Here is a 13,877-nt window from a genome sequence, read left to right as displayed (position 1 = left end):
CAGAATTACAACAGTTTTGCCAAAAGGAGAATCTGATCCTCGGATAAGACAGCCTGATTTCAAGTTCTGATCCTAAGAGCCACGGAGTACAGATGTCTGTAAGATGGCAGAGAAGCATAAATGGAGAAAATAAACTCCACAACAACACGTTTCCCTGTTTGGCCCCAATCCCCAGCTGGTGTAAATTGAAATAATTCAACTGAAGTCACTGGCGCAACGCTGATTAACAATAGCTGAGAATCTAGCCTATCGTCTCTGTATCGTTCCTTGGAAATTAAACAAACAGTCACAAACCTCGTGTGTGAGAACATGGGAGCAGAATTCTTTGCAACCTGATGGTTCTATGGGAAACCAAACTCCTGGACCTGCAGAGAAGGCACTAATATTAAACTGACCTTCCTCAGGGAGATCTTTAACGTTACGCACCACATCGGGCCTTCCTTAGTGAACTTATAGTAAATGCGCATTTTTATTGGTCTATTCCAGTGGTTCTCAACCTATTTACCATTGTGGGCTGCATACGCGGCCCAGAACGTGTTCTGTGGGCCGCATCCAATGCTACCTGTGTGGCCCTGAGGATGTCATATGGGCTGCAGCTCTGTGCTAATTGGGCCGCAGGTTGAGAACCACTGGTATTCCCGGTGTGCAAAAAATCTAACATATTCGAACAAGTGCAAAGCGTAATAAGCGAGCATCAAACTAGAATCGCTACACTTCTGTCACTTGGGTTATTATAAGCTGTTTGGAGCCGTCTCTCTGCTCTGTGTTTGTACAGCACCTAGCACAAGGGGGTCCTCGCCTGTTACTCAGACTCCTAGGCACTGCCGCAACACTTATAATAAATAGTAATAATACCATCCTTCTAACAGCACTGCCAGAGTATCACGCAGGATCAGGCTCTTACCCAATAGACTCGGTGCCCTGAACATCACTGCTAAAGGGATGTTTAGTGACTGTGTTTCAAAAGTTGTCAGTAGTGAAGCGGGACAGCCGAGCATCAAATACCATCGACAAGCAGAGCAGTCCAGTTAATGGGACTGCTGAGATTTGTCAAATTCCCCAAGGGGTTCGATGGTTTTAAATTAGAATAAAAGCCAATGTGCACCCAATCCACCTGCCATTCATCCCATTGACTTCAGAGGATTTTGCGGGATGCAGATCAGGGGAGAATTTGGCTCTTAAGGCCAGATTCTGTTCTCAGCTGGCTCCAATGGAATTACTCTCGATGTACAATGGAGCCGTTTCCGGATTTACATCAGTGTAACGGAGCAGTATGTGGCCCTCAGCATTGAAAGTACAATGGACGAGCTTTCAACACCGAGGGCCAAATTCTCCTCAATTACATCAGTGCAACTGCTGCAGTGATATTCGGACAGCCAGCACATGGTATTACAATTGCCCCGTTTACCAACTCCAAACGTGGGTAGGAGCACATGGCTCTGGGGCTGCACAGGGGTGTATTTACCCTGAGAGAAGGGAATTTGTCACTTCCCCCCACACCTAGTTATCCTGCTGATAGTTCTGGCCGTCCGTTTCACTGTGTCGCTCAGTCACTCTCCCTTCTACCTTATGGCTCACAAAGCTTTGTGCCTGTAAATAAGGAATACACTACAGGGCTTGCTCCTGAAAACGCTGACATATGCGGCCCATATTCAAGCAAAGTCCTCCCGAGGCTAAGAACTGCAGCAGTTGGCATTTGCGTGGCCATGCTTTGACACCCTTGCCCACACAGCCCATTGGAATGAGCGGCTCAGCTTTTCCTTTTTTGCCCTGAAAATGCAAAAGTTTACATCCCATGACCTTCCATTTGAGCCCTTGAAAGCTTCCTGCTGTTGGACAGCCCATTACACTCCAGGAATGCCATTCCATTGACTTCCTGCATTCGGCTTCAGCTCTGCACACCTGCTCCGGGGACGCAGGACACCGACTGCCAAAGCTCCGTGTTAGTTTAGCTACGGCCAAGTAAACCATTTACCTCCTGGCGGTTGTGACACTGCACTGAACCGTGCAGAGGTCTCCAAATACCCACACTTCCAGGGAAACGAAATGGCCCCGTCTTTAGATGTAGCAACAGAAGCAGAATTACATGGAGGAATCACAGAGTCTGTGGTTCAACTCCAGTGGACAGGAGCAGACACGAACAGATCCTAAAAGTCTCAGCATAATTCTTCCTACACCAAACATAACTCAAGTTGTTACTGCTCAACAGGCCAGAAAGTAGAGCGAGCGCCATTAAAAACTGGGCAGGTACCACCCGCAGGCATTTACCACCGGGTGTGGGGTGGGGAAGTACACCCCTTCTAGGCACAGGGGGATAAACAGCCATCTCCTAATGGTGCCCAGTGTGATGAAGAGCAAGAGGTGCCATTTGAAAGGAAGGCTCCATTAGTCTGGCATTTGCACTGGACTCTTGTTTTCCACTATGCCCTTAGATCCCTTCAGTGCCTAGGCCTGACATAAACAGGCTTAGTTTGGTGGATGGGGGAGTTGCACAAAGGTGCCCTTTGCACTTCCCTGATCTGGTGTGCCAGGCTGGTCCTTTGGTGCCAGTTAGAGGCCGAAACCCCCTCCTTCTGGGTCAGAGGCCTCGTTCAGTGTCCAATCCCAAGAGATGCTGAGCATCCACAAATCCCACCAAGGTGAGTGGGAACTGCTCATCACCTGTCTGGATATGGCCCGCAGACAGGCAGATGGATTCCTATCTAGCATCTAAGCCAACCACCCTTCCCATCAAAAGTCTACTTTGCTTTGGGAAGATGTTGATGTAGGATCCTGCAAGTAAATGCAGGCTCCTCTACCCCACAGACTTGATTTATGGCCCTGAAAAACTGTACCCATACCCTGGAGATAGCTTAGCCATGAGAACTCACCATAATGACCACACGTACACCGGCCTACGGTAATTGCACCCTGAGGCTACTAGTTGGTTAAATATGTTTATGCTCTATAAATTTCACATTCCACTCACATACATACACGTTACCAGTCAGCACGTCTATGAACATGAGCAAAATGAGGGTCAGGGCACCTCCAGGTCTGAAAAGAGAAAGTTAATTTACAAAGGATGTTAGTTTAAAACTTGCTAATTGCTTGCTGATGTATGTTATTCAGTCCTTTAACTGCCAAATTGTTTGTTTCTAATGTCTTACAAATAGAGGGGCAAAGAAGGTGGGGGAAAAGTGGAACCATCTAATGCAATATACAATAAACTATAACAGCCTTTGGGCCAGATCCTCAGCTGGCAGAAATCAGCAGAGCTCCATTGAAGTTAACGTAGTTATGACAGGTTTCAGAGTAACAGCCATGTTAGTCTGTATTCGCAAAAAGAAAAGGAGTACTTGTGGCACCTAGTTATGACAATTCACACCAGCTACAATTCTAGCCCTCTGAGGTCAGATAGTTCTGACAGGGCAGGTTCAAGCGATGAAGGGAAAAAAAAACAAAACATAATATACAGCCAGAATCCTACACACAGTGTAGCTACACCTGCCATCATGAGTACAGGGTGTTCAGTAAACAGGATCCCACAAGTTCTAAGGCTCTTCTTTCTTGCTCAGAGTCTCTGGTGGCATTTAAGGAAAACAGAGTGATCAGTCACTGCATTAACGATTATGCTCCTTCTGTTCCCAAGCCCTTGGCCAAGGGACTGGAATAACTCAATGTGTTTTTGTGGAGGCAGAATCTCAGTCAGCTGAAGGTGGTAACGAGGGATTTCACCAAGGCCAGACTCTCAGTTCATCAGCGTAACTCCGCTGATTTCAATGAGGAAACACTTTGCACAGGCACAAGGCAAAAGGCACTGGAGAATGAGCCCCCCAAACCCCTGTTCTGAAAAACTTCCTAAATGATGTTTAGCAGTGAGGTGGCAGGGCACTGCAACCAGTTTCTTGCACTAAGCATGTGACAAAAGCTATATGCAAAGTTCAGCCATGAAATCACTCTTCCAATCCCTCTTCTGACTCTGAGAATAGAAGCCACATTGGAATGGGTGGGGGAAAAGTTTAATATATTAAAAAATCCCTATAAACCAGCATGAAATAACACAAGGGGCCAGATCCTCGGCTGGTGTGAATGGATGAAGCTCTGCTGACTCTGGGGGCAGTGCTGATTTATGCCAGCTGAGGATCTGGACCAAGATTCTCCTCCACTGGAAGCTGCAACAGGGGATGCTGGTACTTTTGTATTTTTAATCTCCCCTCTTCCACCAAGTCTCCAGGCTCCAACCATGTTCCTTCCGAAAACATGAGATCAGACTTGAAATGACCACCCAGGAGTCTCAACGTGGCTGAATCACCATGAGACTGTTCCTTTAAGAGTTTCCTCTGGTTGATTGTTTCACACTCCACCCTCTTCCTGTCCAGCATGGAGGCGACGTTTTTTCTTTGTTATTATTTCATGGAAATAACGTTGGGCTAAAGCACATGAGAAATATCAAGCCAGAAGGAAACATCCGTCCTTTAAAATGAGATAACAATGACCGAGCAGTTGAATAACTCAGAGGCCACAAAGGACTGCAGAATGAAGACTGTCGCCGGAGCTTTCTGGTTGTCGCCACAAAATTATTTTAATCTAAAGTAATAATCTCTTGCTTTTTAAAATCGAGGTTTAAACAAATATTCCCCAACTCCTACGGGTCAGATCCATTGGCCACTGCAGTTTTTTCGTTGACCTCCACGGCCTTTGGATCAGGTCCTATATCCAGAAGTTGAGCCATAAGGCTGCAGAGATTCATAAACAAAGGAAGTACTTTAGCAAACTGACCTTTTCCTCACTGCAAACCTAGTGGTTAGATTTAACCTGTTCCTTCGCCTTAACAGCTGCTTTGCTACACTGGGCCAGATTCTCAGCACGTTGGCGTAACCCACTGCTTTCAGTGATGACACAGGTGGGACTGAGTTTGTAATTCAGCCCCCTCCCAAACCATCCGCTTTTAACTAGTGGAACGGGGGCTCGTTGGGAATAAAATTCATGTCACAACAATCTTAGATCAGTCCTATTCATTTGCGATGGTACCAGTCCAAAATATAACTGTACCAATGTTTAATTAGGACCTATCACCGCAAGTCAAAGTGATCCTCAGAAAAATCTTTTCATCTGATATGGGAACATGCTTGATTCAAATGAAAGCCTATTCCTTAAAGCCACAGTTAACACACACACCACAAAACTACACTTGTCAGTGCTGTTGCAGTCAGCGGCTAGCATCACCGTCTGCTGGTACAAGCTTTTGCAAGCCAGGCTTTTTAATGTTATAGATTGAGGGCAAGAGTTTGGTGTTGGGTTACTTTTACCTTGAGTTAAGTTCCTCGCAAGATCCCGTTAGATGAAATATCACAATCATCTTTCTAGCTGTTTGCAAGATCATATTGTTCCTGCATAGGAACTCGAAAGAGACAAGGTGGGTGAGGTATTATCTGTTATTGGACCAACTTCTGCTGGTGAGAGAGACAAGCTTTCGAGCTCACACAGAGCTTTTCTTCAGGTCTGGGAAACAAACTCCGAAACCCACAGAAGAGATCTGTATAAGCTTGAAAGCTTGTCTCTCTCGCCAACAGAAGTTGGTCCAATAAAAGATATTACCTCCACCACCTGGACTCTTTAATGTCCCGGGACCAACACGGCTACAACTACACTGCATATAGGAACTCTAAAGGCAATTTAATTAGGCCACTTCTGTTGCAAAACCTCTAGCTGATCAAATGCCCAGGCCTCTTCATTCAATTAAAGCTCTATGTACACAGACGGACTGGCAAGGAGACATTAAGATAAAGGACCAGGAGTTTTCGGAAATGTAGCTGTAAAATAATAAAAGTAAGTGAAAGCTCATCATTTCACCCCAGTGATTTGTTTTCCATAACAGGGCTTATACATTGATAACTCTGAAACCAAAGTCACCTTCAAGTAACTCAGTTATCTCTCTGCTGTAATGAGTATCCACAACAAATGCAGAGATACTTCTCCAGTGGAGTAGCTTCTCCCTCGTCCACTATTTAGTTCACTCCACTTTCTAATTGGATTTGTGGGGGGAGCACAAAGGAGCTTTATGGCCAAACTGTGTTAAGTGCCAGGCCAAACTGAGATGTGGCCTCAAGCCAAAATGGTATGTTTCATTCAGGCGCCAATGGGAGGTGCTAACTTTTTCCACTTCTGCTATCTGTGCTCTTAACTTTGCTTTGTTTAAGGGGCTTGGAAGCAAAACTCCTAGTAAAGAGATACTTAGAGAAGTCTGAAAAATAAGATTTTGCTAACCCCATCAGCTACCTCGGAAGTTACATCTCATCCAACGTCTCAGTCCCTACTAAATTTGCCTTCCCGAAATCATCATCCATTAAAAGTTCAACCTACACAGACAGCATTCAATATTAATGGCTACCGAAACCTTAGTTTTCTGCAAAAAACAGCTCACACATTCGCAAGCAGCTCTGTATTCATGGTTAAGATAAGTCACTTGTGGCTGCCAGCAAAGAAATTCTTCAAAGATACCAAAAATCTCTCTTTTTCTCTTAAAAAGGACAGATACTTTGGAGGCTTTTCCTCCTTTTAATAGAGCTTGCACACATCAGATCTAATTAGATTCCACTGCCATCTGCACATGCAATGTAAATCGGGGGAGTTGGAATTTAAGAGAAAGAAAGAAAGACAGACAGACCGACCGACCGACTACAAGAAAAAGGAGGGGTGTAGGGTTGGGGTGGGGGATGGAAAGAGTTATGCATTCGGGGAAGCCATACATGATTAGTCACACAGCATTAATCTGCCTCCCTCAACAATAGCTGCCGAATTTCGACCGAATCCCAGCTGTCGCTCTTTGAATGAAAGAAAACAAGATTTAGAGCGTCAAGCGTTGGTAAGGGCTTCTGCAAAATAAAAAAAAAAAGTGGCGTGCATTCATTAGCAGCTCACAAAGGGACCCAAATTTTGTCCATTAAATTGTTCATGTGCCTGATTAATTTGCTGATTTTTTTTCCGGGTGGGGGGGTGGTTTGGATGGAAGGGAGGGGGCAGGAGATGACAAACTGGGCAGAATAACCCAACTGAAGCAAACATGCAAACCTGATCTTCCCCCTCCCCACCGAACGTTGTCGAGGAAGATTGCCATTCAACAGTTGGCATGGAAATGCCTTCAGGTCCCTCTGCAGAGGGGAGCTCTGAACTGGAAGTCTGGAACGGACAAGACTGTCTTCTTGGCTAGCCCCGACCTCGCACACGCTTAACAGGTGGATGGGGGAGGCTGGCTGGAAAACAAACCCATCCGGATTTTGTTTATGTAACAGTGAAGAAAAAAAAATAAAAGACTGGAATCTTATTCATTTCTCTTTGGTTATTATTCCTTGGAAGGTTGGAGTGAATCAGTCATCGCTGTGGTGGGTCAGTTCATGAGTCCTTCAGGGAATCCCAACATTTTACACATCAGTTGGCTCCATGATCCAGGATTGGAGAAGGCCGGTCAGAGAACCATCACATAAAACTATCTTGCAGGCAAAAGGTGCCTTCCTCTTACCGAGTGAGCCATGCATTTTTATGAGCCTAATCCTGCAACACAGCATGGGCCATATCCTTGGCTGGCGAACATCGACTCCACTGACTTCAGTGAAGTTATGCTGATGTGCCATAGCTGAGAGCCTGGCCACAACCGCCTCCAACCCCCATTGACTCTCATGGGAGATGGTGGCCCCTTGTCACATCCACTGAAATCAATGGATACCTAAATGTCTGTTTATTTCAGTGGCAGCAGAATCAGAGTCACGATGTTAGGAAGATCACGCTCTATTGTAAATTGACATTACGGTGTCCACAATTCAAGAAGCATGTTGATAAACTGGAGGCAGTTCAGAGAAGAAGCAGGTGAAGGATTAAAGAATTGGAAAACATGCCTTATAGCAACAGACTCAAGGAGCTCAATCTCTAACAAAGAGAAGGTTAAGGGATGACTTGATTACAGTCTGTAAGTACCTATATGGGGAACAAATATTTATTAATAATGAGCTCTTCAATCTAGCAGAGAAAGGTATAACACAATCCAATGGCTGGAAGTTGAAGCTAGAAAAATTCAGATTTAGAAATAAGATGTAAATTTTTAGCTGTGAAGATAATTAACCACTGGAATAATTTGTCAAGGGTCTCCATCACTGGCAATTTTTAGATCAAGATTGGATGTTTTTCTAAAAGATCTGCTCTAGGAATTATTTTTGAGAAGATCCATGGGTTTGCTATATAGGTTGTCGGATTAGGTGATCAGAGTGGTCCCTTCTGGCCTTGGAATCTATGAATCTATGTCACTGGGTTGTCACTGAGCGTGATCTCTGGCCAAAGGGTAGGATAAATAATAGGATACTCTTAAAATGCTTGCTGAATTTTTTGCAGTGGACATTAATGCTTTTTACAGGCCCAGCAGCTGGTTTCCAAAGCACAAGATTCTGGGGCCAGAAGCGGGAGCTTGTCCTGGAACGAATAAGGCTATCAAGAATCTCCCTTAGAAGTTACTTATTGGTCCAGATGGTCCTGCTCCACTGCCTTCAACAGGGTGACACATTTGGCCCTGTCTTGTATTTTCCCCCAACCAGGACACCACGCTTCATCACACTTCCACTGAGGCCAAAGGCCTGACTTGCACTGACTCCTATGCAAGTAGGACTGGGACCAAATATGGCTGCAAATTACTCTTGCACCTCAAATAAAGAAAATGCTTTTCCTCTTTTAGAATTCAGTCCTTCAAAGCAAAGTCAACTTGATGGCAATGTGTTCGTCTCGATAAAGGAAACTCATTGGCTCAGTTCTCTTTTATACTTACAGGCATACCCCAGTCCCATTGGAGTAAGTTTCACACTTTCCCCCATTCAAGCAGGATTCGGCAGGCTGTGTACATCGTAAACCTGCAAACAGAAGATGAGAATTAACCAGGAGCTGGGCCATGTCTACCCTACAAAATTACATCGACTGTTGGTACACAGACACCTCAATAATTACATTGTGCGTGTTGACGCTTTGTTCCTTGTGTCAGCAGTGTGCGTCCTCAGCAAGAGTGCTTGTATCAAGTGAACTGTCAGTGTGGGGCATTGTGGGACAGCTTCTGAAGGCCAGTAACAGTCGACGTAAGCGATGTAATGTCTACACTGATGCTGTGTCCACCCAACTACATCAACCTTGACGCTATGTCTCTCGTGGAAGTGGAGTTATTAAATCGGCGTGGCAAGGCAGTTCTGCCAGCAGGAGTGAAATGTTAGCATAGACACTTCCATAGTCAGGTCTATGGTAAGTTGCCTTGCGTTGACCTAACTCTGTAGTGTAAACCAGGCCTTCGACACCTCTATTAGCCTAATCCCCAGAAAGAACAAACCGAGTCTTTTGCTGATTGAAGGCCTTCTCTTACTCAAGTCTATGAGAGGTGGTCTTATACTTCACTTGTAGGTGAGTGGCAGGTCCATGCTAAGAAGAGCCTGCATATTAGTCTATAACAGCAGGCTCACAGAGACGCTAGCGCTGCTAAACCTCTGGAGGCGATGGGCTCTCAGAAGAAGATGTCCTCAAATGATGAAACACATAAAAATGCATAGCTAATTGCAACGGGTGGAGCTGTGACCAGTTTCTAGGCAGCACGTGATTTCAAAGGGGGCTGGCATAACATTGCCCAGTCTCTTGTCTTTCATGCAGGGAAAAGATGGCCTGAAAAGATAATTTTTGCAAACTTGATGGATTTTGGACTCAATCATGCATTCTTTATTCAGTTAAACTCTGAAGGAGCTCAATGGGAGCACTGCCTAAGCATGGAGTTGGTCAGGGCCTTAGGATTCGGGTGACATGGGCTATTCTAAAAACCTAACCAAGGAGACAAACCGGTAATCATTACTCATGGGAGTAATCTTTATTTAAGTGAGCAGTCCATTGAAGGCTACTAGGGTAAGGATTTCAGGATCTGGTCCTTTGGGCCAAATTCTGCTCTCAGTTCCCCTGGAATTACTCCTGATTTTACATCTCAATCTGGCCTATTGATTGTAAATTTTTCAGGGCAGAGACCCTTGGCCAAAATTGACTCTCACGTTGGGGTAAAACCAGAGTAACTTCAGATCAATCAATGGAGTTACTTCAGATATAAGAGTAACAGCCGTGTTAGTCTGTATTCGCAAAAAGAAAAGGAGTACTTGTGGCACCTTAGAGACTAACCAATTTATTTGAGCATAAGCTTCCGATGAAGTGAGCTGTAGCTCACGAAAGCTTATGCTCAAATAAATTGGTTAGTCTCTAAGGTGCCACAGGTACTCCTTTTCTTTTTACTTCAGATTTACAGCAGGGTCTCTTCAAGCAGAACACATCCCTGGGTGTTTGGTGTGTCTGCAAAGCCCCAAGCATCTCTACAGCACTGCATAAAAATAATTCAGTAATAATAATTGTAGATAGGACTCTTAACCAATAAAAACCAGCAGAGGAGCCACTGCAGTGGCATGGGACATTAGTGGAATGAAGGCTGCTCATGACACAAGTTGTTTCCAATATGTAAATGGCAGTGTACAATGGAATGCCACCAAACATATGGCGACGTGCTAGCAATTCTCTAGAACAGCTTACAGGGGAAAGGGGGCTGCCACGGAGCTTTAAAGAAAAGCAGTCACAGAGCACCCTGGGCTGCTTTCACAAGGCAAAGTTATCTGCAAACTTGAAGTTCAGATTTCAGGGCAGGCTCCCATCCTTGTTCTCAGCCACCTAGCTGGGTTTCTTCCCCCCCCCCCCCTCCACTCCATACTGCTACTCTCCTGACTACAGAAAACGCTCATGAAACTATTGCTGAATTGTCTGGCTGTTCAGATATTCATGATAAAAAAAAAAAAAAAAGGACAAAAAGTGGCTACAGACTGTCCTACAGAGGGAGAACAGAGAGTTGTAAAGCCACAGGCACACACTCCCCTCCTTGCTCGTGGGAAAGTGCAACAGCTGCAGAGCAGAGCCTTCCCTGATTCCTAACAAAGGGGGAAATCAGAGCTACCCATTGTAAAACGTTAAAGACACCTCTTGTTACATTATTTACTGTAGGGCAGCTCTCAATCCTGTATCCCCCTTGATACTCAATACCTGCTGCCTGGAAGATCTGATTGAGTCAACTAACAGCCCTCCTACCTCCTACCATGCCAACACACTGCAGCCTGCTTTCTCTGGGGAGGAGGGAATTAAGCCAGCCTGGGTCTCTCCTCAGTTATGCAAAGTGAAGTGAAACCAGACAGCGCAAACGTTACCTAAACGGGGTTTTTTTCCCGGAAGGCTGTGATGACACCCTTACTATGAGTAAGACTTCTGACTTTGTATCATAACTCTGAAGTATGCCGGGGAACCCTACACTCCTTAAGGCACAGAGCATTGCTCAGTCCTACGCTCCCTGGTCCAAAAGCTCCAGAAGAAAAACCTCAGTCTCTCTCCTGTTTAAAAATCTTTGCTTTCAGGACAGATGCAGCTAGGCATCCCTTTTTACACACACGAGAGGTGGCTATACAGGCTGGCTGAGCATGGACCCCTTTTTTTCTCTTATACACCAACACGGTGTCTCCTGGTAAGCTCCCTTGCTTGCATCAGTGGCACTGGTTTCAGTGGGAGTCAGCGTGGCAGAATCCAACCCCCTATGTCACAGCTCGCATCTGTTTGAGCCAAAACATTAAGGGCCAGCTTCTGCTGCCTTTTCCCTGAGTAGCACTTACTCTGTGTTAGCAGGCCCCAGGCAGTAAGGGAGACTACTCACGTGAGTAGGTGCCACTCCTGTATTTATACTCTTACAGAGCGCTTTTCAAAGCGCTTCACAAACCTTTATTTTTTTTCCAGTGTTGTGAGGATAAAGGCAGGATCGAAGTGCTACATTTGCAAGCGGAGGTGATTTCTGCATGTTCAGGAGAATTTTTTTTTTTTTCTGAAAGCATCTTCCTACTCATTTCTCTCCCCTTGGCGAAGCTTATGCATCTTTCAGTTTAGGCCTTTTAGACTAAAAAAGAATCGCTGCACGAGTTTCCATTTGATGGTTTCCCCACAGGTTACTGCCCTGTGCCGAAACAAAACGGCCTCTGACATCCGCCCCAAAACTTGCGAGGAAAGGGGCTGAGAGAACAAGAAATCTGACGTCGATTCGAGAAACAGGAAACAACGAATGAACCAGGCTTTCAAAAAATAAAAGCCAGTCTCCGGCCTGAGCCTGAAAAGAGCACAAGGGAAAGACCTTCTCTCTGAGCTTTGCAACATGAAATATTCCACTGCTGAGAAAAAAGAATTCCTACCAAAAAGCCCCCCCCCCACACCACACCCCATTGCTATCCTGAGATCGGTTCGCAAAGCTTCTCCCCCCCCCCCCCACCCAACCCCAACACACAGGGGCTTGGGTTGTGTTATAAAGCCAGTCATGCTTTCCAGCCCTGGTGATGGCAGCTTTTAAAGGCTTGCTCCTCTCAGGAGAGCTCGAGAGAACCAAGTTTGAAGAGCACTCAGCTCAACCCACCCCACTCTTCCCCGCCTTGGATTTGGTTGAGGGCTGAAGGTCTGCCACCTTCTGAGGCAGGATCAGCTCTCCCCACGGACTGGTTTAAAAGCGAGGGGGTTAAACACACTGGATTCCCCGCCCTGAAGCTATGCCAGCCACACACCCTCTCAGGTGGGTTGTGATCTTTTAAAATCAGAGGGGAGTGGAGAGGCGAGATTCCCTCTTGGAGGGCAGTTGGTAGCAGACGGCAAACGAACACACACACACACCCCCAGAGCAATTTCACTCCGGATTGCTCGTTTCCCCTGATAAGAGCAGAACTTTTCAAGCCACAGCCTCTTCCCCTTCAGCCTGCTCTGGGCTGAGCCGCTGCCCGTCAGCCCTTCTTTCACTTTGCAGAGGGTTTCACCCGCCTTAGCGTGAGCCCCGGCCTCTCCCCCGCTAGAGCCCCCCAGCAAGGAGCTCTGTCCTCTTCTCCAGTCAGCAGGGGGAAGAAGGGAAAGACACGGGCGAGAAAGTTTCCGCTTCGCCTGCGAGGGGAGGCAGGACTGTGCTGGGACACGCCGGAGCCCAGCTCCAGCTCCCGGCCGGGGCGCCACTTAACTTCTGCTCCGGAGCATCAACTCTCTGGCGGCCACAGACGCCCCGTCCCAGCCTCTCCCTTTCCCCCAGGCCCAGCCCTGGCCCCTACCTCGGCTCAGCACGGGCAGCAGCGACAGCAGGAGGCTCTGCACCAGAAGCTGCTGCATTCCTTCTCTTCGAGCTCCACACGGGCGTCTCTCTTTGCGCTGGTCCTGGCCCCCCCCTTTTCAGAGCCACATCGATCCCGGGGCGCCCCCAGCCAGCCGGCGGGCATGCAGGATCCTCCCCTCCCCCCCCAAAAAAAGCACCCCCAAACTCAGGCGGGAAAAGGAATCCGCTCCCAGGGAGAAATGCCCGGTGCCCCCAGAGACGCAGAGAGCCGCGGCGCCCCGTGCAACCTCCGGCTGCAAATCCCCCAGCGAGGAGAAGGAGGCGGCTCTGCGCTGCGCTCTCCGCCCTTTTCTTCCCCCCCCCGCCCCTGATCCTTCCGCCCAGGTGCCCCGGGGCTCAACCCAGCCAGCCGCAGCGCCCTGCCAAGGGGCAACGGGGAGCCTGCCCCTGCGCTGCAGAGGAGCAGGTGGGGGCGGGATCGATTTGGGGAGCTGCTCCCTTTAAGCCCCTGCGCTCAGGGGGAGCCTGGGCAGGGGAAACTCCTTGGCGTCGGGAAGTTTCCCAGGCTGCTGGAAGTTTTGTGTGTGCGCGCGCACGCGGAGGGATCCCTGCGCTGCTCATCCCCAAGCGGGGTTGGGGTGTCCCCCCCCCGCCACCCCCGGGATGCCCTGCCCGCGTCCCAGCCCGGGGCATTCTGCCCCTGGGCTCCAGGAGGGCGCTGGGGCTGGTGGAAGGG

General features: G+C 47.4%; 1 protein-coding gene across 1 annotated transcript in view; it reads right to left on the bottom strand.

Annotated features, from left to right (window-relative positions):
- Window positions 1-13,295, bottom strand: part of NOTCH1 (notch receptor 1) — an 80,725-nt gene extending 67,430 nt beyond the window's left edge. Inside the window, exons 1-2 of the mRNA XM_084650510.1 lie at window positions 13,140-13,295; window positions 8,792-8,873 (exon numbers count right to left, since the gene is read on the bottom strand). Coding sequence (XP_084506636.1) covers window positions 8,792-8,873; window positions 13,140-13,197 — 140 coding nt within the window. The 5' untranslated portion in view covers window positions 13,198-13,295. The remainder of the gene's footprint in view (window positions 1-8,791; window positions 8,874-13,139) is intronic.
- Window positions 13,296-13,877: the final 582 nt, after the last annotated feature.

Source organism: Lepidochelys olivacea (assembly GCF_965140295.1).
Source record: "Lepidochelys olivacea isolate rLepOli2 genome assembly, chromosome: 16".
NCBI classification, from domain to species: domain Eukaryota; kingdom Metazoa; phylum Chordata; order Testudines; family Cheloniidae; genus Lepidochelys; species Lepidochelys olivacea.
Note: the sequence above shows the minus strand (reverse complement) of the source record. Positions and strands in the feature narration are given on the sequence as shown.